Here is a 21128-nt window from a genome sequence, read left to right on the forward strand (position 1 = left end):
AAAATATTTTAAATAGATTTTTAAAACCCCTTCATTTGCTTAGGCTACTTTAATTATTTCCCGGAAGGGATTGTCTTTACTGGTAATTTCATTACAACCTTATTTTGTAAGATCATTATTCTTGTCTCCAAACCAGCGTTACCTTCCTCACTAGTGTATCAAGTACCTTTTAACAGCACCTTAGGAGAAGTCTGTGTTCACAGTGGTGTTTTGTTCTGTGAGGGCTTCCTAGGAAGTGAAATGTAATCAGCGTTGTTAAACCTAAAGGCAGTGAGGAAAAGCATTTGTTTTCAGCGTGTCTTTCCAGCTTAACTGTCTGGTAGTAAATGGGCGAAGATGAACTGGAAATATTATTGAATTTTCTTCAGTTCCACAGCCTGACCCAAATCAGCCCAAGCCAGAGGGCCGCCAGATGACACCGGTGAAGGGAGAACCCCTGGGAGTTGTTTGTAACTGGCCTCCTGCCTTAGAAGCAGCACTGCAGCGCTGGGGAACCACACAAGCGAAATGCCCCTGTCTGACAGCACTGGATGTTACAGGAAAACCAGTTTATACCCTCACGTATGGTGAGTTGAGCCCTGACTTCCATTGCTAAACTGCTCCGAAAGAGCAGCAGTGGATAGAACACGGGGGTGTTGGTCTTAGTGTGGTTGCAGATACCTTCCTGGGTTTTGAGAGCTTTGTAGACAAAGCAGTGTCACTGAAACAGAGGACGTGACTGCAGGCAGTAAAAGCAGTCAAGAACAGCAACATTCTCTTGTGTGCTGCGTTGATTTGGAGTTGTGCAAGTCTCTCTTCTTTGTGTTCTAGGCAAATTGTGGAGCAGAAGTCTCAAGCTGGCCTACACACTGCTTAATAAACTGGGGACCAAAAACGAACCCGTGTTAAAACCTGGAGATAGGGTAATGAGTTTGGGACTGTCTGATTCTCCCTCTGAAGTAAAAAGAGGGTTGGGGGGGGCTGTAACTCACCACAGACGCTATAATCTTGTTCTTTTAATAGCGAGACTCTTATCCCAGGGACAGGCTATTTGGGAAAGAAGCTTCTGTGATTTTTCAGTCCTGCTGGCTGCTCTGTAAGCAACTTCTTGGCTCTGGACTTTGAAATACATCTAAGGAAGAGCACTGCACCTCTGAGAGGAATACAGAGTTTTAGATCTCTGTGTTCTGGCTGTGTGTGCATCTTCATGTATACGGGCACAGAGGGAACGCTGACGTTACTGCGTGGGGAACTCATGCACGTACATACGTTCTGTGGAAGAAAGAGAGCTTAAAGAGGCCTGTGGTAGAATGGGAAATAACACACAGTTTTCTGACTTTTAGTCACTATAGATCTGTACTTTGCAATTTTTCCTTGTATTTCAACTAACAAAACATTTTTGTGAATTGTAGGTAGCCCTCGTTTATCCCAACAATGACCCAGTCATGTTCATGGTGGCATTTTACGGCTGTCTCCTAGCAGAAGTCATACCAGTGCCTATAGAGGTACCTCTTACCAGAAAGGTAACGTTGATGGAACTTAGAGGAGTGATAGGCTGATGTGGGATGAAAACCAAGTCAGACCATCAACCTCTGAAAGTGTTTCACAGCATCCAGCCGCTGCCTTAGCAGCTCTGTATCAACGCAGTGGGCAAGACCTTTGTGAACCTGGAATAGCTCTTTAAAAATGGAAAAACATATTGACCAGGGAGCTGTGCTGAGTAGCTGCAAGTGGTCGATTCACCTAAACGCTGTAGTCTTCCGGACAGATAACACTGTGAATCTGCCCTCTGATCCATGGGAAGGGGGTCTCGCCTCCAGCCACGCTTAGCATCTGCCAGTCCTTGGACTTTGCTGGAGACTGAAGGTGCTGAGTATTTCTGAAGGCTTTGAGACACTTTTTGTGAATATTTGCTGAACAAAGTGTTTTCTTTACCCTTACCAGAATTTTTGCAATATTGCCATATTATTGCTATACCAAGAACTGTCTAAAACTATAGAATTTCATAAGAGGAAACAAAAGAAAGAGGGTAATGGCAAACGTATGGCAAGAGAGGTGGTAATGAGATGGTAAGCTGGTCTGGTAGCACTATGGGAGTCACAGAGCTTTGCTTTCATTTGTCTGCAACGTGACAACTGCTATAGCAACCAAAGACAAAATTAAAACTTCTCCCAGTATTTGCCCAATCAGATTTCTTAGCGAGCTACCTCATTTCAGTGTCTTTATCGTTGTGCAATAGAAATTAGTTCCTAGGGAAAGAGAGGCCTTGTTATTTCGGTGTAATTATACATTTTGCTTTTTTTGCCTCATGATTCCTCTTTGAAGCATCTGGGCCTCCATTAATGAAAATAAATGGTGTATGCTCGATGCTTAAATGCTGGGCACGAGCACTTGTTTTCTGTGGCTTTCACATCCAGTGCATTCTAGTCTTGCCAATGTGATATTTGTTTTGTATATTTGGATGAAGAGTTCCCTTTGAGAATCACCAAATTTCTCTGCAATCTGTCCCCAGTTACATAATCATTTCCTTTTTGAACAAAATGAATTTAAAAGACTTGGTATGCAGAAGATAAAGTAGCCCTTCTGCATTTTTCTGATGGCTTATCATTTTCCTATGGACTTTTATTGGCTTGTAGGTATGTCTCCATTTTCGCCCAGCAGGCCTTTGTGCTACAGCTCTATCATCTTCCAGAATGTGTCAGTACATGAGCTTGGCAGGGGCTGTGCTCGTCCCTACCAGACAGCGGTTGTCATTTGAGTTTCAAACCATTGTCAGACACTGAGTGTGGGGGGAGAAAGAAGAACCAAAGGGAAGAGTGTTTGTGGGCATGGGTTGTTTCTTCTTTTTGCTCCCCATGTGATCCATAATGCTGCCATCCAGTTACCGGAGCGTTACCAGACCTTGGGTTTTGGTAAGGGGAAAGTTGACATATGTCATCTTTAAACAGGAATGATGTTTTTCCCCCTCCTCCCTCAGGATGCTGGTGGTCAGCAGATTGGTTTTCTGCTGGGAAGCTGTGGCATTGCTTTGGCCCTCACCACTGAAGTTTGTCTGAAAGGGCTTCCAAAAACCCAGAATGGAGAAATTGTGCAGTTTAAAGGTTAGATTGATTCTATACTTGCTTCTGATTGTACTTTTTCTGTAGCTGAGCTGTCTGAAAGCAGTAGTCAGACATCTGAATGCATTTAGGGAGGCAAAGGGAGCAACTTTTCTGACAGCATCACTTAACTGTTGTAGGTTTTACACACGTGGTGTAGATTGATCCGTGTGTCTGACACAATTGCTTTGTTGTTCTGGAAGTTGCAGTGAAGCCACCTTACAAGCCAGGGTTGTCCTCAGATCCCTTTGGTGGCATTTGGCAGGTTCAAAAGCACTTTTATTAATGATACAAGCAGCTATATTTAGAAATACTGCAGGGATCTTTCCTGAGTAGAGGAAGTACCTTGTTGCCCACTGAACTCCCTGATGAGAAGCTAGATGAACCTTCTGGCTAGTAGCTTGGCTTGGATTGGTATTTTCCTTGTGTAACTGAACTTGGACAAATGATGGGGTTTTAGTATATTCTTGCAGAATATAAATCCCTCAATAAATAAACTGATTTTAATATTCCACTTTAATTTTGGCTCTAGGTTGGCCCAGACTCAAATGGGTTGTGACAGATTCAAAATATCTCTCCAAATCTCCTAAGGACTGGCAGCCCAACATCTCAGCTGCAGGAACTGAGCCAGCATATATTGAGGTAAGTAGTGAAAGGGGAATAGAAAGTAGTTTCCGTGAGCTGAATTTAATGTTCTAATCACCAGAGAGATAATACTTTCACCTCGCTACCTTAAGCTTCCCAGTTTCTAGCTGCTGAAACAAGTCTTTCACTGTGTACAACCTGCTGTGAAGCTTATTTTAGTTTTGAATATCTTTGTGGCCTTGAGCGCTGCTCAAAATTAATTGGAGAACACTGTTCTTGTTCCAGAAAGCCAGTAATTGAGACAACGGAGCTCTCTGAGATAGCGTACTTGATAACACAGATTTCAGAAACTACTTAAGCATTTTGAGTTTTCTGTTCTTCCTAGCAGAGTTTATTTTCGTTTGTACGCCTCAGTAAGGCAATTTCTAGGAATCGCAGTGGTTTAAGTAGTAACAGCAATTTGGCTATTCTAAAATTACAAAATGGCTTTTCAGTTTACTTGTGGGAGCAGCAGGAGATGTTGTGAGAAGTAGTAACAGTGAAACACACACACACACGTTCAGTTGCCATCTTTCTCTCGCGTCTCTGGAGTTATCTGAGCACGTTTGCCACCTGAATAACTGTTCTCAGGGTGAACCTCGCCGATACCTTTCTACAAGCAGGTACTTTTTCGAGTATGTCTCAGCAGCTTTAGAGAAACAAAACTTTATTTAATACGGATTCTGTGATTTTAACTTCCTTCACGTGTGGGATCCAGAGTTACACCCTGACTTCTTTTTCCTCTTCTGCAGTACAAGACGAGCAAAGAGGGAAGTGTTATGGGTGTTACAGTGTCTCGGGTCGCCATGCTGTCTCACTGTCAAGCCTTGTCTCAGGCCTGCAACTATTCTGAAGGTAGGTGATGTCACAGAAACAGCAAAGGAATGAAGGTTCAGCAACGTCATTTTTAGTGGCTGCCTCATATTTGTAACAGCTGTCTATGAGTAACCAATACACAATAGTGTCTACTAAAAAAAAAAAAAAAGTGGGGGGGAATTAAGAACCTCCAGCTTAATTCTCCCCCAAAAGTGAAGACTATCTGTAATCTTTTCCATCCAAAACTACATCATTTTCATTGTCATAGTGAAGAGAAATAACAAGCGGGATTTGCATCATGTCTAGAAAGTGAAAAAGTCTGTTCTGATGAATCAAAAGAGGAGCAGATGAATCAAAAGTGGAACATTTTCCAATGAGGTTGAGTCTTCCTCTCACTGTGCTGATCAGCCATGAAAATGTCTTTCCAAACTTCTGTTCTTGACGGTGTGTGTAAACACCCAAGCACCTCTTGCTGGTTCTGTACTGGTCGCGTGATGCTTCTTGGCCAACCCGGCAATGGAGGCTGGAAACTGCTGGTGGGAGTACAGAGAGTTCTGCTGGAGGATATGGTTTTAGTCTGATCTACCTTGTAAATCAAGCTCATTTATATATCCACGACTGAAACTTTATTTTTAGAGCCGTATGTCATAGTACTTTAAAATGCAGAGTTTGTCTTTTGGAAGCCATCCCTTTAATTTCCATTGCTTCTGGGAGTCAGCGCTTGAATGATGCTCTCTGCTCTCTTCCCCTGCTACTGCTCTCGCATAATGAGGTTAAGACCCTTTTTGTTCTACTGATGAACATTACAGGCTGGAGTGGAATTCTCTTGCAACTTTCTGGGATGTGTTCCTTCTCTTAGATTGATGTTCACTTGTGTTACTTTGCATAACAAGAAGCTCTGACTAGTAAAATGTATAATCAGACAAACAGGGCTCTGCACTTGCCTGCTCCGTGTGTAGCTCTGGAGCAGATCTGACCGTTCAAACATGCAGATTCTACCATAAATAGTGGTCACAGCTGTCGGGCACGTTTCACTTAAAACTACAACTTTTCTTTTCCCAGGTGAAACGATAGTGAATGTTTTGGATTTTAAGAAGGATGCAGGCTTGTGGCATGGCATTCTAACGGTGAGTTGAGCCTGTAAAGACTTTCTGAAGCATTTCATAACTCTCTAACTGCAGCATTTGAGAACAGGTAATGGTCCTCAACCATGTCCAGTCAACCATCCCTGTCCCTGCAAGATCTGCGGTTCTCTGGAGGAAGTGTAGAAGCATCCTCAGTAAACCTATGTGAATTCGTGGTGGGGTAGGGATCGATGGGGAGTGAGGGCAACTCCTGTTTCTGCTTGGTAATAGGTTTTGTGAGCCCTTTTCTAAAAATCTTTTTTCTGCTTTTCAGAATGTAATGAACAAACTGCACACTATCAGCGTGCCCTATTCTGTGATGAAAACCTGCCCGCTCTCATGGGTGCAGAGGGTTCACGCCCACAAAGGTAACTCTGTTCTACAACTTTAGCTTGGAAGTTCTCAGGATAAATGGGTGAGGGGTGTTAAAATCCCAAACGCCTTAGAGCCTGTCTTCTTGGTCTTCCATGACAAATCTCAAGGGCCAAAACTCTAATTTATTTCTAAATATACACAAAGTCCTAATGCCTTGTGAATGTCGGGGACCTCCTGACCTGTGTGCTTGAAGCTGGCGCCTTTTATGAGACCGAAAAAATAGTTGAGCACAGCAAAATTCACTGCTCCCCAGTCCTCACCGGGGCCGTTCAGATGGCGATGATGATTTCTGTGCTCTGGAGGAGGGGCTGCAATAGCGACAGACCCTGGCTCAGGTGGTGGGCAACTGGCCTGCGTGCCACAGCAGATGCTATTGTATGTTGGGGTCTGCGGTTACTGCAGGCTCAATTAATTAAGGCTTGCTTGCTTTAGTGAGAATTTTCTCATTTGAGAGTGTTGGAGTGTGTATTCATATGAAAATGACTCATGCAAAGCTTTTATTTGTCCTTATATGGGGTGTTTTGTGTTGGTTTGCAGCAAAAGTTGCTTTAGTCAAGTGTCGAGACTTGCACTGGGCCATGATGGCCCATCGAGACCAAAGAGACGTCAGTTTGAGTTCTCTGCGCATGCTGATTGTAACTGATGGTGCAAATCCTTGTGAGTATGCACATCCTGCTGTTCTCGGGAGAGGGGGTGCTCAGCTAGTTGTCTCTTAGGCTCAAGCTTAACTCCTTTCATAGATAGTTCCGAGAAGAGTTCAGTTAGGGCAGCTGTCTGCTAACACAGAGCTGTGGGTTGTGGTACTTGAGCACCAGGACAGGGGGTTTTCTGTGCTTTCATCCTGTGAGTAGGAGTTGTGAAAGATACTGCGGAGTAAGAAACAGGAGAGTTGAATGTAAAACAGAACTCTGGTAGATACAGGGAGATTGGTTTTAAATTGCTCACAGGGGATAAGGTAAAGGCTTTTAAAAAGAACTTTGAAGGGGGAAAAACCCTGGAAAAATCTGTGAGGAATGCTGTTAGTGAAAAGGATTAAAGAATGTTTGTCTAGATGGCACCAACTGGGAGGGATACTTGGAATACCTTCAGACCCCCTTTGATTGTGTGTGCTGCATGGAAACAGACCCTACACGTGTGTGCTAATTGCTGGAGGTTTGGAAAGTATTTTAAGCCTGTTGTTGTACCGTGAGCGTGTAACAACTCTGAAGTGAACTGGGGGAGGAAGGCAGACTTGTTCAAGAGGACGTGCCTGTTCCCAGGTCACGTTCAGCAGGCACTGAAGCACCTTTGGCTGGTGTCTTGGAGGATGTACCTGGGGTTTTTAGAAGAGATACAGCCATGTACTCTGCAAATACACTGCGCTTAGAAAGAAGTTATTTTACAGACAATTGATAAAATCAAATTACCTGAAGTCATAGTGGTGTATTTTCTTTCTTTCCAGGGTCTGTGTCCTCGTGTGATGCCTTCCTGAGCTTGTTTCAGAGCCATGGGCTTAAACCAGAGGCAATTTGTCCATGTGCCACATCTCCAGAAGCGATGACTATCGCCATACGGAGGTAATGGGCGTACGGCGCTGCAGTCTGTTTGCCAGATTAAGTGATCCAGGCTGAGGTTTGTTCACACATCGCTTGGTCATAGTTGACTTCAGCACATAATGAGCTCCACTGACATTTACTGTGTGTGCTCAGGTATTCAAGTAGCTAAGTTGTTAAACATTCCTCCTAAGATACGAGTGCTTTTTTCCCCTCTAAGATGTGTGACAGCTCAACAGTGCCTGTAAGAACTGCACGCTGCTTTTTCCTGCTCCTGATTTACACAGCTAGTGTGGTATTCTTGAATCTGAGATGAAATTTAATATCACTTTGGACAGTCATTTTCAGTCTGTTTCTGTCCGTGGTTGCCTTCTGTAATAAATAGCCCTGGAATCTCTGGCCTGGGGTAAGCTGAAGAGCTGGAGGAAGAGTTGCACTTGCCCAAGAATACGGTTTCTTACTTATCAATCGATGTGGCTCTTCTGGGAGGCAACCTCTGCTGCCATCGCACAGTTTTAAATTTGTTACGCAAAGAAGAGACCCTGAAACGTGCATATTTCTGTTGCTGCGATATCTTCATCGGAGTCTAATAATAGCCTGTATGCCTGATTTGGTGTATTGACTTTGTGTCCTTCAAAGGCCTGGGGTCCCCGGGGCACCTTTGCCTGGAAGAGCCATCCTGTCCATGAACGGGCTGAGTTTTGGTGTGATTCGTGTCAACACTGAAGATAAAAACTCTGCTCTCACTGTCCAGGATGTTGGCCATGTGATGCCAGGAGGTAAAAATGTGCAGGAGTCTCCTCTAAGACCTGTTTGCAAATGTTTTAGAAAAAGAACGGGTCAATGTTCTCTCCCATCCCCAGCCTGAGCGCCGGGGGGGGGTGGGCAGCCCCCGTACCGTGTTGTCGTATCTGGCACAGTGAAATGTGTCAGCGCTGACACGAGGCGGATCTCGGGGACTGTTTTAACGATGTGTAATTTGTCCTAGGAATGATGTGTATAGTGAAACCTGATGGACCGCCTCAGCTCTGTAAAACAGATGAGATTGGGGAAATCTGTGTTAGCTCCAGAGCAGGAGGAATGATGTATTATGGGCTGGCAGGGGTGACAAAGAATACCTTTGAGGTATGTATAGCGGAATGCATCTCTTTCCCTGTTTCCTGTGTAGAACTGATAGCCTTGTGTAATCTCTTGGGTTTGTACCTTAAGTGTTAATGTTATTTTTTAAAAAGATACCCTGAAAAACTCCTTACAATTAGATACACTCAGTGTTCCCTTTTTGTAAAGGCCTAGTAACGGTCTTGTAAAGTGCTAGAAGGTGACTGTACCGAGGATTCCCTCTCCTCCTCATCACTTCCCTCACACACAGTGCAATTCTTGATGTGGGGAATGTTTTTCTATCCTCAGGCAAATGCACTTTGCTTCCAGTGTGGTCCCTTCTGTTGCAGGTTATCCCTGTGAACTCGGCTGGCTCTCCAGTGGGGGATGTGCCATTTGTCCGTTCCGGCTTGCTGGGATTTGTCGGACCTGTGCGTAATACGGTTTTTGAGCTCGCGTTGCATTCTTTTGTTCATGCTAGGAGCCTTCAGTGTTTAAAAGAAAAGCATCTGGGTACAGACGTATGTGTAAGGATACTTTGCTGGGGTGAAGAGAGTTGAAAGTTAATGGATTTGCCTGAGCCAGTAGGAACCCTTACTTCTCCAGCGTGTCGTCGTTACAATGCCTTACTGTGTTGCTTGTTACATTTTTAAATTGCTAATTCTTCTAAACCCAAGTGTAAGAAGCTTTTTGTATGGCAGTTCTGCTGTGCGTGCTGGAATGTCTTGTCTTGCTGAGTGGCTCAGTTTAATCATAAATGGTGCGATTTAAAGTTTAATCATAAATGGTTTAATCATAAATGATGTAATTTAGAGAGAAAGAGAATGTGTTTTATACAAATCCAATGGATCTAGCCATAGTTATGAAATATGCAAGTTGGGGACATTTGAATTTTTGCTTTATCTAAGTTACTCACAGATATCTTTTTATCTTTCAGGGCAGTTTGGTGTTTGTGGTTGGAAAAATGGATGGATTGCTGACAGTTAGCGGACGCAGACATAACGCTGATGACATTGTAGCAACTGGATTGGCAGTAGAGTCCATAAAAACAGTTTACAGAGGAAGGTTAGCAAAATAAACCTTGCCCCTCCCCATAAGCCTCTGCATGTGCTATAGCAAAACAGGATCTTTAGCGTGATTTTTGATTTCTCTTCAGTAACTGGATTGCTTAGGTAGCTCAGTTAAAGTAAGTGTGGATTTGGTTTAGACAGCAATTGGCCTGATCCTGCCCAACACAGGTCTGTTTTCCCCACGGTCCTGTCTGGCTTTTCATCCAGTGTGTGTACTTTAGGGGAAGAAATCAAGTAACAAGATAAGTCAGCCACATGGAGAATTTAATTCTCTGTCTCTGTAGAATTTACTTTTAAGTCTCTGTAGTAGTTAGCTGCTGGCTGATGCTCTGCAGCAAGAGTTTCATTAATGTCCAAAGATACTTAATTTTATTTAGCAGTTGTGGGTATAATTTTCTAGATCCTCAGGCAGGGTTGGAGCTCATGTCTCTAAGACTTAACAGATTTTAAGCCCCCTATGTCTTGGAGATACTTTTAAAGCTTTCCTTGCACTGGTGATTTGCCACAGGTTGGAACAGAAATGTGATAGCAGGTTGAGAGGACAGGGAGCTATGCCGGGCAGGAATTTCATCAGAAGGTGGAATTAATCCCTTACATACTTCACAAAGTCTTTCCTTTTTGACTCAGTTTTAATTGTCTTTTCTCTGTCTTTGCCCCTGTGGGTTGGTGGGGTTTTTTTTTTACAAGTTCTGTCTTTAGTCTGTTTCCTTGGCTTCCTATTCCCAAGGCGTAAAGCCAGAATTTGTGCCAGTATGGCTCTCCCCTTTTCCTTAGGATCGCTGTGTTCTCAGTATCTGTCTTCTATGATGAGAGGATTGTGGTGGTTGCAGAGCAGAGGCCAGATGCATCTGAAGAGGACAGTTTTCAGTGGATGAGCCGAGTGCTGCAGGTAATTCCCCGTACCTGGGCGGACGAGGGGAGTCTGCGCAGTTCTTCAGTGTGTGGGCAGATCAGAGGCCATCAGCAGCCCCAGATGGGAAGAGCACAGGCTCACGATCCCTCTTGGCACGGGGTACTTTCACAGGGTCACAAGCTGGGTACATCTGCTCTGTACAAGCTGTTCTGTTGTGTCCTCAAGGTCCTGGGAAAGCGGCTGCGACACAGAATAGCGAAGGCTCTGACAAAGTGGTCAGCGTTGTGACTGTGTAGAGAAACACAGTTGCCTCTCAGCACTGCAAAGCAGACCCAGTGCTTAAGCCTAGGAGTTCTGCTTTTAGTCTTGGATCATGCTGGTGTTTAAAGTTATGCTTTAACGCTGCCCTTATCTTTGGAGATGAATTTTCAGCAGGGAGACAGTAAGCAGAGAAAGGTTAAAACAGCTGAATGAGTGTAGTCCTAAGAAAGCAGAATGAGTGGCAAATACTTACTTTGAGAGCTGCCTGCGCTGCATGTGTGTCATTCTTGGGAGTGATGTTTCAGGTTGTGAAGTGTGCAAACTGGGGAGAAAAATCGGGGAAGTACCTGGTGGTCTGAATAATGTATTAGATTCCTGAAAGCTGAGGCGGACAAAAAAGGAACAGAGTGTGATGGTTCAGAGGAGACAGATGGATAAAATCCTAAGATCAAAATCATATGATTCATCAAGCAACTGTGTATATTTTGGGATTTTGATCATGAAAGATTTAAAAATGACTTGCTTGTATATGAAATGGACTATAAAGGCAGGGATGCTAACAAGCACTTAACTCTTACCACAGAGCTCGCTGATGTTAGAGGTGAAATGGAGTGGTAGCGACTGACTTGCTCCTCCAGTACCTTATAAATGCAGGGATTTGTCTTGCAGCGTGTCAGTGCCACCAGAATCAGCAGGCTGTCTGCAGTGGCACCAGGAATCCAAGTGACCATCTTTCCTTTCTGTAGGCAATCGACAGCATTCACCAAGTGGGTGTATATTGCCTTGCTCTCGTGCCAGCCAATACACTGCCAAAAACTCCACTGGGAGGGATCCATATCTCTCAAACCAAACAGCACTTTCTGGAGGGCTCTCTGCATCCGTGCAACATCCTCATGTGCCCGCACACGTGTGTGACGAACTTGCCAAAACCCAGGCAGAAACAACCAGGTAACACAAAGCCCTTTTGTTTAATGTTAGTGAAGTGAAGGTCACAGTCTGACCTGGTGTCGGAGGCGTCACACAGCTTCCTGTGTGTCCTGCTTGCTGGGGACCAGAGCTTGTCTTGTGGCCTGTGGCTGGGGCGTGTTTGAGGCCTCTCTTTGCATGTGTCAGTCAGGAATTTTGATTCCTACCTTTGAACTCATGGGGTTCCTTTCTGCTGAGGAATAGGAGACTTCTGAACTCTGTCAGTGAGGTTCTGTTACCTCTCAGCCAGGAGCTGTGGGATCCTACAGAGAATCTTGGCACCTTTGCTCTCCTGCAGATTGCAGTTCTGGGCCAGCTCCTTCCCATTTGTGTTAAAACTGCACATGTCACGTGGCTCTTCTTTATCAACAGGCGTTGGCCCTGCCTCTGTGATGGTGGGGAACCTGGTTGCTGGGAAGCGTATTGCGCAAGCCTCTGGAAGAGATCTCGGTCAAATAGAAGACAATGATTTAGTTAAAAAGGTAACTCAGTATTTGTTACAGCTAGAGAATGGGAAAGAATTTCCCCTGCAGCTGAACGCAAAGCAACAATGTGAAGCACTTCAGTACCGCCTCTGAGTAGAAGCACTAATATTTAATTACTGCCTCTCTGTTCCAGCACCAGTTCCTGACAGAGGTACTACAGTGGAGAGCTCAAGCAACTCCTGACCACCCACTCTTCCTTTTGTTAAACGCCAAGGTACAGTCAGGGCCGAGTTGTTGGGTTTTAAGGTCCACCCCATGTTATTCAGTGCAAGTTTGAGACTGTGCTTAAAATCCTTTGCCCACTCCAGTGTCCTCCATTTAGCGTCTCCATCGGATTTTGCCCATGGATTGTAACTTAAAACTTGAACCTTTGAACCTGTAGGTCACTTCATCTAAATGACTCTCATGGTTCAGTGCTTCATTTTAAAACTGAGCGTGTTTGTAGGTCCCACTGGTTCCTGTATCATTTAATGGTGTATCCCTGTTGAGTATATTCTGGCAAGGTTCTGGTGCAAGAAGACCTGAACTTGACTCCCTGGAAGGTAGAATTTTCTAGAGCAGATCTAACTCCATCTCTATATTTTGATATTGTAGTGGATAAATGGCTCGTTGAGTGCCAGCAGTCTATAGGTATAGATAACTAGTAGCTATAACTGACACTAGCAAGCAAGTTTGGTTTGTTTTTTTTCTTTGCAGCGACCATTTTACTGACACATGTGTTGTGCCAGGCCCTGTTTAGAGCATTTTTGTCTCCTTTCAAGGGAACTACTGTGTGCACAGCCACCTGCCTTCAGTTGCACAAAAAAGCTGAGAGAATTGCATCAGTTCTGTGTGACAAAGGACATCTCAATGCAGGAGACAATGTGGTGCTTCTTTATCCTCCTGGTAAGCAGGTTTGAGTAACGACTGCATCCCACTGTGGAAGTGCAGCATGGTCTGTCTTTGAAATCTCGTGGAGATCTGGAAATACAGGAGGGATTATTGAAACAGCGATACCTTAGGGACTGTGTAACTCCCTGATGTAGTTTTGACTCCAGAGAGGGCTGTCCTAATGTCCTGCACTTGTAGACTCAAACTTTGTTTCTCTAGAGTTTTGGAAAAGCCAGTTTGTACCTTCTCACTCCTGGCTAGATCTTGCTGTGTCGTCAAAGGCTTCTGTGGTTATCAAAGATCCCTGGTGTGATGTGTTCTCTACGAGGTTATTAGAAACTTGTGACCGCACTGGATATGCTGGAGAATTGTGCCAGTCACCCTCCCAGCGACTCCTCAGCTCCTGGTCTGCTCAGATCTTGTTTGTCTGAAGCCACGTTGCCAGGTGGCAGCTCTCCATCCAGGGAGAGCGCGTAGTTTGCTACGAGAAATGGCAGGGTGGCTTCTGGTGGAGGCTGGTGCCGTCGCCTTCGGCGGTGCAGGAAGTGGGCACGTGCCCGAGGCCGCTGGAGGCCCTTTTGTAGCGCGGTGGGCCGGGAGCGGCCGCGGTGGCGGCGCCGTCCGGCGTCTCGGGGCCGGCAGCACGCAGCTTTGCCGCTTGGCGTGAGACGCTCACTGCTAGCGAGAGCTGCTCTCTGGTCTGTGTACTTCTTGCCCTGCCAGACAATCCTTTTCGTCCTGACTGACTTTTGAGTCATTTGACACTTGGGATGTTCTTTTCCTGTAAGATGGATTTGATTTTTTTTGTGGTTGGTGGTCTGTGCTTTCCCAGTCCCCTATCCCGAGCTTTCTTGGCATCCTTGTGCTGCCCGCGGTGGCTGGACGGCTGCTGTTGCACATCTGTGCTGTGGACTAGTGTGTGTACCTGCAAAGGGCAACTGTACCTGGTACTTGGAGAAAAGGGGGGTCCATCCACCAGTGTCCTACACTACAGCCTATCGTGTCCTTGCAGGCATTGAGCTAATCACCGCGTTCTATGGCTGTTTGTACGCTGGCTGCATCCCCGTGACCGTGAGACCGCCTCATGCTCAGAGCCTCACTGCTACGCTGCCCACTGTGCGAATGATCGTGGAAGTGAGTAACGGGGCTGCAGCACTTGCTGCTCTGCCCTCTCAGACCCGAGTGGTTAACGCAGCTGCCCAAACCCCCCCGCTCTGCCTGCGACAGCAGGGACCGAAGCACATCTCCGAACTGAAGGACAGTGTTTCATTTGTAAAACACGAGAGAGAACCACCTCTCCTTATGTGGCAAGACAAATCGCTGTAAAACAGGTGGTTTCTGAGAGATGCTAACGTGATGTTACCACCTAAAACTTCCCATTGACACTCCTTACTGCTGGGCAAGCGCAAATCCTGCTATTAGTTACTTTCCAAACCCAGTAACCAGGAAAGGACCTTGGGGAGGAAGCTGGGTGTTGGCTGTGCAATGTTCTCACCTGCTCTAAAGCTCCTCACATGGTTATTTGCGTTTTAGTCTGTGTTTGAGGTTTTAGTGAAGGAAGAGGAGAGCGCAGTGTGCTGCCAAGGCCACAGGAATTAATGCAGGTTTGCTGGGGGAAGCTGGCTGCAGGTGGTAAAACACACTCCCTGAACATCAAATCTTGCAATGACAGTGCCACTGGGACATGCTTTTTGTCTTTTTTTTTAGTAAGTATTTATCTTTTTAGGTCAGCAAAGCTGCCTGTATTCTCACAACCCAGACCTTAATGAGACTACTGAAATCCAGAGAGGCAGCTGCTGCTGTAGATGTGAAAACCTGGCCAACCATCATTGACACAGGTGTGGTCCGTGGGCTGAAAGACTTTTTGAGGTTCTGTGTAGGGGTTACCATTGACTTCCAAAGGGACTGTCCCCCATTTCAGGTGCTGCTGGATGGCTCTTAATAATCTGAATATTTAGAGAAACTATCCAAGATATAAGCTAGGTCTGACCTTGTTTACTGACATCTCTTCTGCATTTGTTGAGCTATGCATGGAAAATAATTTTGCTGAAAAGCCATGTTGCAGACAACTGTTAATTTCCTTAAGACAAGAGCGAGTTGGTCTCTTCTCCCTTTTCCTGAGAATAAATGATTTTCTACATGGGAACTTTGGCAAGAGTCTTGTCATACAGTAGTCTGTCTCTTGGAAAGAGAATTAACAGAAAGCTTTGTGGTCCATCGTGGGCTTTTTGAAAGTTGTGTTCTCCTTTCAAATACCACTTCAGTAATCAAAAATTAACCACGTTTGTTCCTCTCTTGTACAGATGACTTGCCCAGGAAGCGGCTGTCTCAGATCTATAAGCCACCTACACCTGAAATGTTAGCATATCTAGATTTCAGTGTTTCCACAACAGGCATGCTTACAGGAGTAAAGGTACAGTAAAATGTTTTTAGCAGGTGGGTTTTTTGGTGTCTTGTCTTTGGCTGATACTCTGAACCACCTCTCCCCTTGACCTCCACCAAAGCTGGCTCTTGTAGCTTAAATCCAGACCCTGCTTTCCCTCCAAGCTGTGGATTCACTGCAGACAACACAGTGTGACTTTGTGCTGAAGAATGAGTTCCGCAGTGTGGGAAGACGGGTCTCTACCGTGGGCATCGGGAATTCTGCTGCTGCCTCCCACTGGAGAGCTGCCTGTTAGGAGAGCAGCGAGCGATGCGAGTAGCAGAGCTGGGAGCTGCTGCTTTCCCCCACCAAGAGCAGAATAGGAAATGCAGTTGGCAGAGGAGAGGATAAGAAACTGAAAAATGAAAGCCTTAGGCTGGAGTCCGAGATGCCTGAAGCTTGCAGGCAATAGCTGTTGGTATCACTGTTTCTGGTTTACTGTGGAGGGTCCCGCAGTGCTCTGCCTCTGCTACGGAAGATAAAGGAAGAAGAAACATAGTTTATGGAGCAGTGTTACCAAGGCAAACCTCTCTTTATTCTTCCCTGCCTGTCTTGATGAAGTCCTGTTTGATGTCCTTGAATTTCAGCACGGTTTCTCTGTCTCTTGTGCTGCAGATGTCCCACGCAGCAGTGAGTGGCCTTTGCAGGGCAATCAAGCTTCAGTGTGAGCTCTACTCCTCTCGGCAGATCGCAATTTGTCTTGACCCCTATTGTGGACTAGGGTTTGTGCTCTGGTGCCTTTGCAGGTACGACTTCAGAGGGGCAGAAGGAAAAGATTAACTTTTGGCTGGTTGTAAATGGGAAGTGGCAGTCCACGTCTTTAGCTGGCGTAATTACAGACAGATTATGTTGACATTACCAAAATGACTAATTTACAGTAAGGGGAGAATTTGTCTTTGAACTGACAATAATATGTTCCCTTTTCCTGCGGATTAGCAAGATGTTATCCTGTCTTGATTATGTGTATTTGTGCTGCCAAATATTACTGGCTCCAGAATGTTTCTCTTGCTTTTCTTCCTTGATTATATGTTGCAGTAGGGGAGTTTTCGTTCTGTAAACTGTGTGGTTGAGCCAGTTCTCTTCCTTCACTCTGACAGTGTGTGTGCACATTTGTGTGTGTATAGATGGTTATTCTTGTACAGTAAGTTGTATTTTTAAAACCATGTTGCTGCAGAAGGTGGGCATTGGAGCTATTATCAGTTTGCCTCAGATGCAGAGTCCCACAACCTGCTTTTGGTCTAGCAGGAATGCAACATGAAAATACATTAAATATTAATTTAAAGATAACTACATGCTGCACAAAAGTGTTTTCTTTCTTAATGTTCTTCACAGTGTGTATTCTGGACACCAGTCAATTTTAATTCCTCCTATGGAGCTGGAATCCAACCTTTTTCTCTGGTTATCTACTGTCAGCCAGTATAAAATAAGGGACACTTTCTGTTCCTATTCAGTCATGGAACTGTGCACAAAGGGACTTGGAAACCAAGTTGAAATGTTAAAGGTAAGAAATGTTTCCTGAATGTTATGTTACATAAATTAAGGAAACTGCGGTAGTAAAGCAAAGTGATATGATTGTTAAATACAACAGTTTTCCTGTTGCACGAGTCTCCAGCCCACAGCTTGCTCAAAAAGCAAAAGGGACAAAAAGTGTTTGCAGCCCCAGGAGATGAAAAGGATTGAAGCTGAGCAGCGTTGCAGCGTAGGTAGCACGTTGCTAGTGAGTGTCAGAGACTGCTGGGCAAACCCTGACGAGAGGACGCCGGCAGCAGAGCGCTGTGCAGGAGAATTGCTTATGTAAGAGTCTGCAGTGGCGGCTCAGACCAGCACATGATGGAAAGCACACGTTAGGCAGTTTGCTAAATAGAGGTGTCTTCTCCTTGGAGATAAGAGGAAGGAAAAAAAAAAATAGCTACATGAAACACTTGAGGTGGCTTTTTGCATGGGGTTTACTGAAATAGTGTACTTCCATCTGTGAGATTAAGGGCCAGTCTTGTTCTGAAGGTGTCTGCTTTGGGGGGTGTCACCGGTTAGACAGCAGAATGCACAGATGGGAGCAACTGGCCGACGCTGTTCAGTGCGTTCATGGTCGTGTCTGGAAATAATGGTGGGTTCTGGTCCCAGTTTTGTTGAAGACTCGGTGTAATCCCAGTAAATGACTTCACTCTCACTCGGTTTGGTTTCCATCTATATAAATAGTGAATAACAGATGTAATCTTAGCTGAAAAGCACTGCAGAAGCACGTGATGCTACGCTCTGTGGCAGAGGAAGGAGCACTGTTAATGCATATTTTGTTCTAGCAGTATTTCTAGGCTCTGGTCAGACACATTTTATAATTACAAATAGAAGCTGAAAAGAGGAAATAACTTGAACACAATAACAGGGTTTGTGCTGCATTTCCCAAGTAATTTCCAGAGATAGAAAGCAAATGTCACTTCTTGTGGGGGAACAGACCGTGGTGCAGTGTGGCAGGGGTAATTAACACACACAGTCCTTCGCACTCATTTGGGGTTTTTGCAGGCACGAGGAATTAATCTGTCCTGTGTCCGGACTTGTGTGGTAGTTGCAGAGGAACGGCCGCGAGTTTCTCTCACTCATTCCTTCTCCAAACTCTTCAAAGACATTGGCCTGTCCTCTCGGGCTGTCAGCACCACCTTCGGCTCCAGAGTCAACGTTGCCATCTGCCTGCAGGTAACGCCAGCGCGCGCCGGTGCCGGGGCGTCTCTGGCATCGCGTTTCCCGACTCCGTTGGGTTCTGAATCAGCAAACTCCTGACCCACACACGCTCCTCGTTGTTAGCCTGGCCCAACAGCTGCTTTGTAGACAACAGCTGGCACAAGATTTAAGCTTGTTTTCAGCTGCCAGATTATGTCACAGATGCTCAAAACAACTGAAACATGACGTTAGAGAACTGTTTCTTTCACATAAACAATGACTCTAGTTGCCCCTGGGCTGATAACTGAGCGCTTGGGCTGCCTCTGTAGCAGCTCCCCCCTCCCCAGAGATGTGTCCCACGCTGGTGTTACACTCAGCTTAGAGAGAAAATGGCCTGTTCGCTGAAGTGTTCCTCTTAGTGCAACTGCAAAGGTGGGGAAATGTGAATCTGAATTTTGCTGCCAGTAAGAAACCCCTGGAAACGTTTATGAGCTCAGGCAGGAGCTACCCTGACTTCTGTAGATACATTAATTTTTTAAAAAAATGTTAACTCTCCAGGGAACATCTGGGCCTGATCCCACCACGGTGTATGTAGATCTGAAATCCTTGAGACATGACAGGTACAGTAACTTTCCTTAAACTTGTTAATTAACTCTGTATAAAATGTCATATTGGTACTGAGCTATTGCATCTCCCAGTTGTTGTTTTTTCCCCTGACAATGTTTTCTTTACCTTCAGAGTACGACTGGTGGAAAGGGGAGCTCCACAAAGCCTGCTGCTTTCCGAATCGGGGAAGGTAATTCCGTGTTACCTCCGCGGGGCGCGGCACGCCGCACCTGACCACCACGCGCTGCTTTTTATGCCCCTTGTGAAGTAGATGTAGGAAAGGCAGAGTCCTGTGGCAGGGCGTGAGGTGACAGACGGTTACACTGTTCCTCCGGAAAGTCAGTTGGATTTATCATGAAGTGTCTGTTGATTTAGGAGCGTGATTTGCTGAAACAATTGGGAGAATTGGTTCTGTTTACAGTAAATGAACCAGATCAAAAGTCTTTGCTGTCGTGTCCTTGAAACCAGCACGCATTTGAGATTTACTGTACCTGTCACTTCCTTCTTTAAACAGATTAACAGATGTTTCCCAGTAGTTTTTAACACTGAATTCTTCAGAATCAAGGTCTAGCAACATTTACAGGCGTAGAGCGCTTTCCCTTTGTGGCTCTTGAGTCACAAAATACATTCATAGGGTTAGCGCTCACTCCGTGTGCGTGTCCTGGCACGTTTTATACCTGTTTGTAACTTCTGTGGTGAAATCGTGCCTTTCCAGAGGTGAATGGAGAATGAAGGTGAATTGTATTTTAGTTTTGCGTGAAGATAATTCATACAAGGATTACATATTCCTTCTTGTGATCTTTAGATTTTACCCGGAGTCAAAGTAGTCATTGTTAATCCTGAGACAAAGGGGCCTCTTGGAGATTCTCATCTTGGGGAGGTGAGTGCAGATTTCTCTATTTGGGTACCTTCTCCTCTTGTCTGCTGCTTGAGCTGTATTCTCTCTGTTCGATTATGTAAGTTGCTGGGTGACAGTTTGTGAGTGGTAATACTTGCAGGCCTTTTTAAGCTGAGTTACTGCTGGAGTGTTCAGAATTTGGCTGTGTTATTTTACTGTCAAGTTTAAAGAAAGGAAGGCTGATTGCACTCTAAATCTTGCATAACTGGCTTCCAGATAATCTGACTTACATCTTGCTTTCCTTATCCTGATGACACACCAGTATGTCTGATCTGTGTTGATAGATTATTATCAATTTTTGGACTTCACATGTTATAAAAATCTGCAGTTTATTTACTCGGTTAATCCTCAGTTTACGCTTATTAGGGGAGTGGATCTGCAAGATGCATTTTTAAGATTCTACAGGATATTTGGAGGTTTGAGCTAAATGCAAAACATTTTTGGAACTGGAAAATCTTAGATAAAAAGAGAACCTTCTTGTTACACTTATTACCTTGCTTCATTTTAATACTCAACAGATGCTTCGGTTTTGTAACGTGTGGATCTGTTTTTCCTTTTCCTGTACAGATTTGGGTTAATAGTCCACACACGGCCAGTGGCTACTACACGATCTACGACAACGAAACCCTTCAAGCTGATCATTTCAACACTCGTCTGAGCTTCGGTGACGCTGCTCAGACGCTCTGGGCTCGGACTGGCTACCTCGGGTTCGTTCGCCGGACAGAGCTGACAGCTGCCAGCGGAGGTACGGCGGAAATGAGTCTTTATCTTTGAAACGAAGATGAAGAGGTTGTTTTTATACTCTGCAGCAAATAAGTCCTGATCCACGTGTCTGGATACAAGAGACACTTTGTTTTATCTAAGCCCCATTTATTGTCTGTGTTCATAGCATGCAAACACTCCGTTTCCCATCTCTCCTCTCCAGAGCGCCACGACGCGCTGTATGTTGTTGGAGCACTGGATGAAACTTTGGAACTGAGGGGACTGCGTTACCATCCAATTGATATTGAGACCTCTGTATCTCGAACGCACAGAAGCATTGCTGAATGGTAAAACAGCCGTGAAAAAAACCTAGCTGAAATGTAGCAATGTTTATGCAAAGATGCAGGGTTTAATAGGGGGGAAAAAAAAAAAAAGCAAATTCAAATACTTTTTTGTGCTACCGTGAGCAAGACGTGCACCTCATTTCCCATCTGTAGATCAGAAAAATACTGGGCTGACTGCCTCAAATGTTTTCTCACAAGCCTTAATTCAAAATAGAAATGATTTCCTGCTTTGTGGTGTAAAGAACCGTTTATATTTGAAAGCAGCGTTTGGTTCGCATGTCGCCCTGTGATATGTCTGACCTGATCTTTGACATGTCGGGTCTTGGAATCGGGTCGCTTGGAGATGGAGCCCA

At 45.0% G+C, this 21128-nt stretch overlaps 1 protein-coding gene across 7 annotated transcripts in view; it reads left to right on the top strand.

Annotated features, from left to right (window-relative positions):
- Window positions 1-21128, top strand: part of DIP2B (disco interacting protein 2 homolog B) — a 68780-nt gene that overhangs the window by 43573 nt on the left and 4079 nt on the right. For 5 of the 7 annotated variants that reach the window (XM_074853867.1, XM_074853871.1, XM_074853869.1 and 2 more), the window contains 30 exons: window positions 369-566; window positions 811-902; window positions 1392-1502; window positions 2957-3080; window positions 3610-3719; window positions 4454-4556; window positions 5580-5644; window positions 5916-6009; window positions 6554-6673; window positions 7458-7572; window positions 8188-8327; window positions 8537-8673; window positions 8997-9077; window positions 9584-9711; window positions 10491-10605; window positions 11577-11778; window positions 12169-12278; window positions 12415-12495; window positions 13043-13166; window positions 14164-14285; window positions 14878-14989; window positions 15455-15564; window positions 16189-16319; window positions 16906-17074; window positions 18091-18261; window positions 18784-18845; window positions 18964-19021; window positions 19637-19711; window positions 20297-20474; window positions 20655-20778. In XM_074853867.1, coding sequence (XP_074709968.1) covers window positions 369-566; window positions 811-902; window positions 1392-1502; window positions 2957-3080; window positions 3610-3719; window positions 4454-4556; window positions 5580-5644; window positions 5916-6009; window positions 6554-6673; window positions 7458-7572; window positions 8188-8327; window positions 8537-8673; window positions 8997-9077; window positions 9584-9711; window positions 10491-10605; window positions 11577-11778; window positions 12169-12278; window positions 12415-12495; window positions 13043-13166; window positions 14164-14285; window positions 14878-14989; window positions 15455-15564; window positions 16189-16319; window positions 16906-17074; window positions 18091-18261; window positions 18784-18845; window positions 18964-19021; window positions 19637-19711; window positions 20297-20474; window positions 20655-20778 — 3562 coding nt within the window. Of the gene's footprint in view, window positions 1-368; window positions 567-810; window positions 903-1391; window positions 1503-2956; window positions 3081-3609; window positions 3720-4453; window positions 4557-5579; window positions 5645-5915; window positions 6010-6553; window positions 6674-7457; window positions 7573-8187; window positions 8328-8536; window positions 8674-8996; window positions 9078-9583; window positions 9712-10490; window positions 10606-11576; window positions 11779-12168; window positions 12279-12414; window positions 12496-12977; window positions 13167-14163; window positions 14286-14877; window positions 14990-15454; window positions 15565-16188; window positions 16320-16905; window positions 17075-18090; window positions 18262-18783; window positions 18846-18963; window positions 19022-19636; window positions 19712-20296; window positions 20475-20654; window positions 20779-21128 lie in introns of those variants that run through there. The other 2 variants (XM_074853868.1, XM_074853873.1) reach the window with 2 other exon arrangements.

This window comes from Strix uralensis, chromosome 33 (assembly GCF_047716275.1).
Source record: "Strix uralensis isolate ZFMK-TIS-50842 chromosome 33, bStrUra1, whole genome shotgun sequence".
In the NCBI taxonomy this organism is placed as follows: domain Eukaryota; kingdom Metazoa; phylum Chordata; class Aves; order Strigiformes; family Strigidae; genus Strix; species Strix uralensis.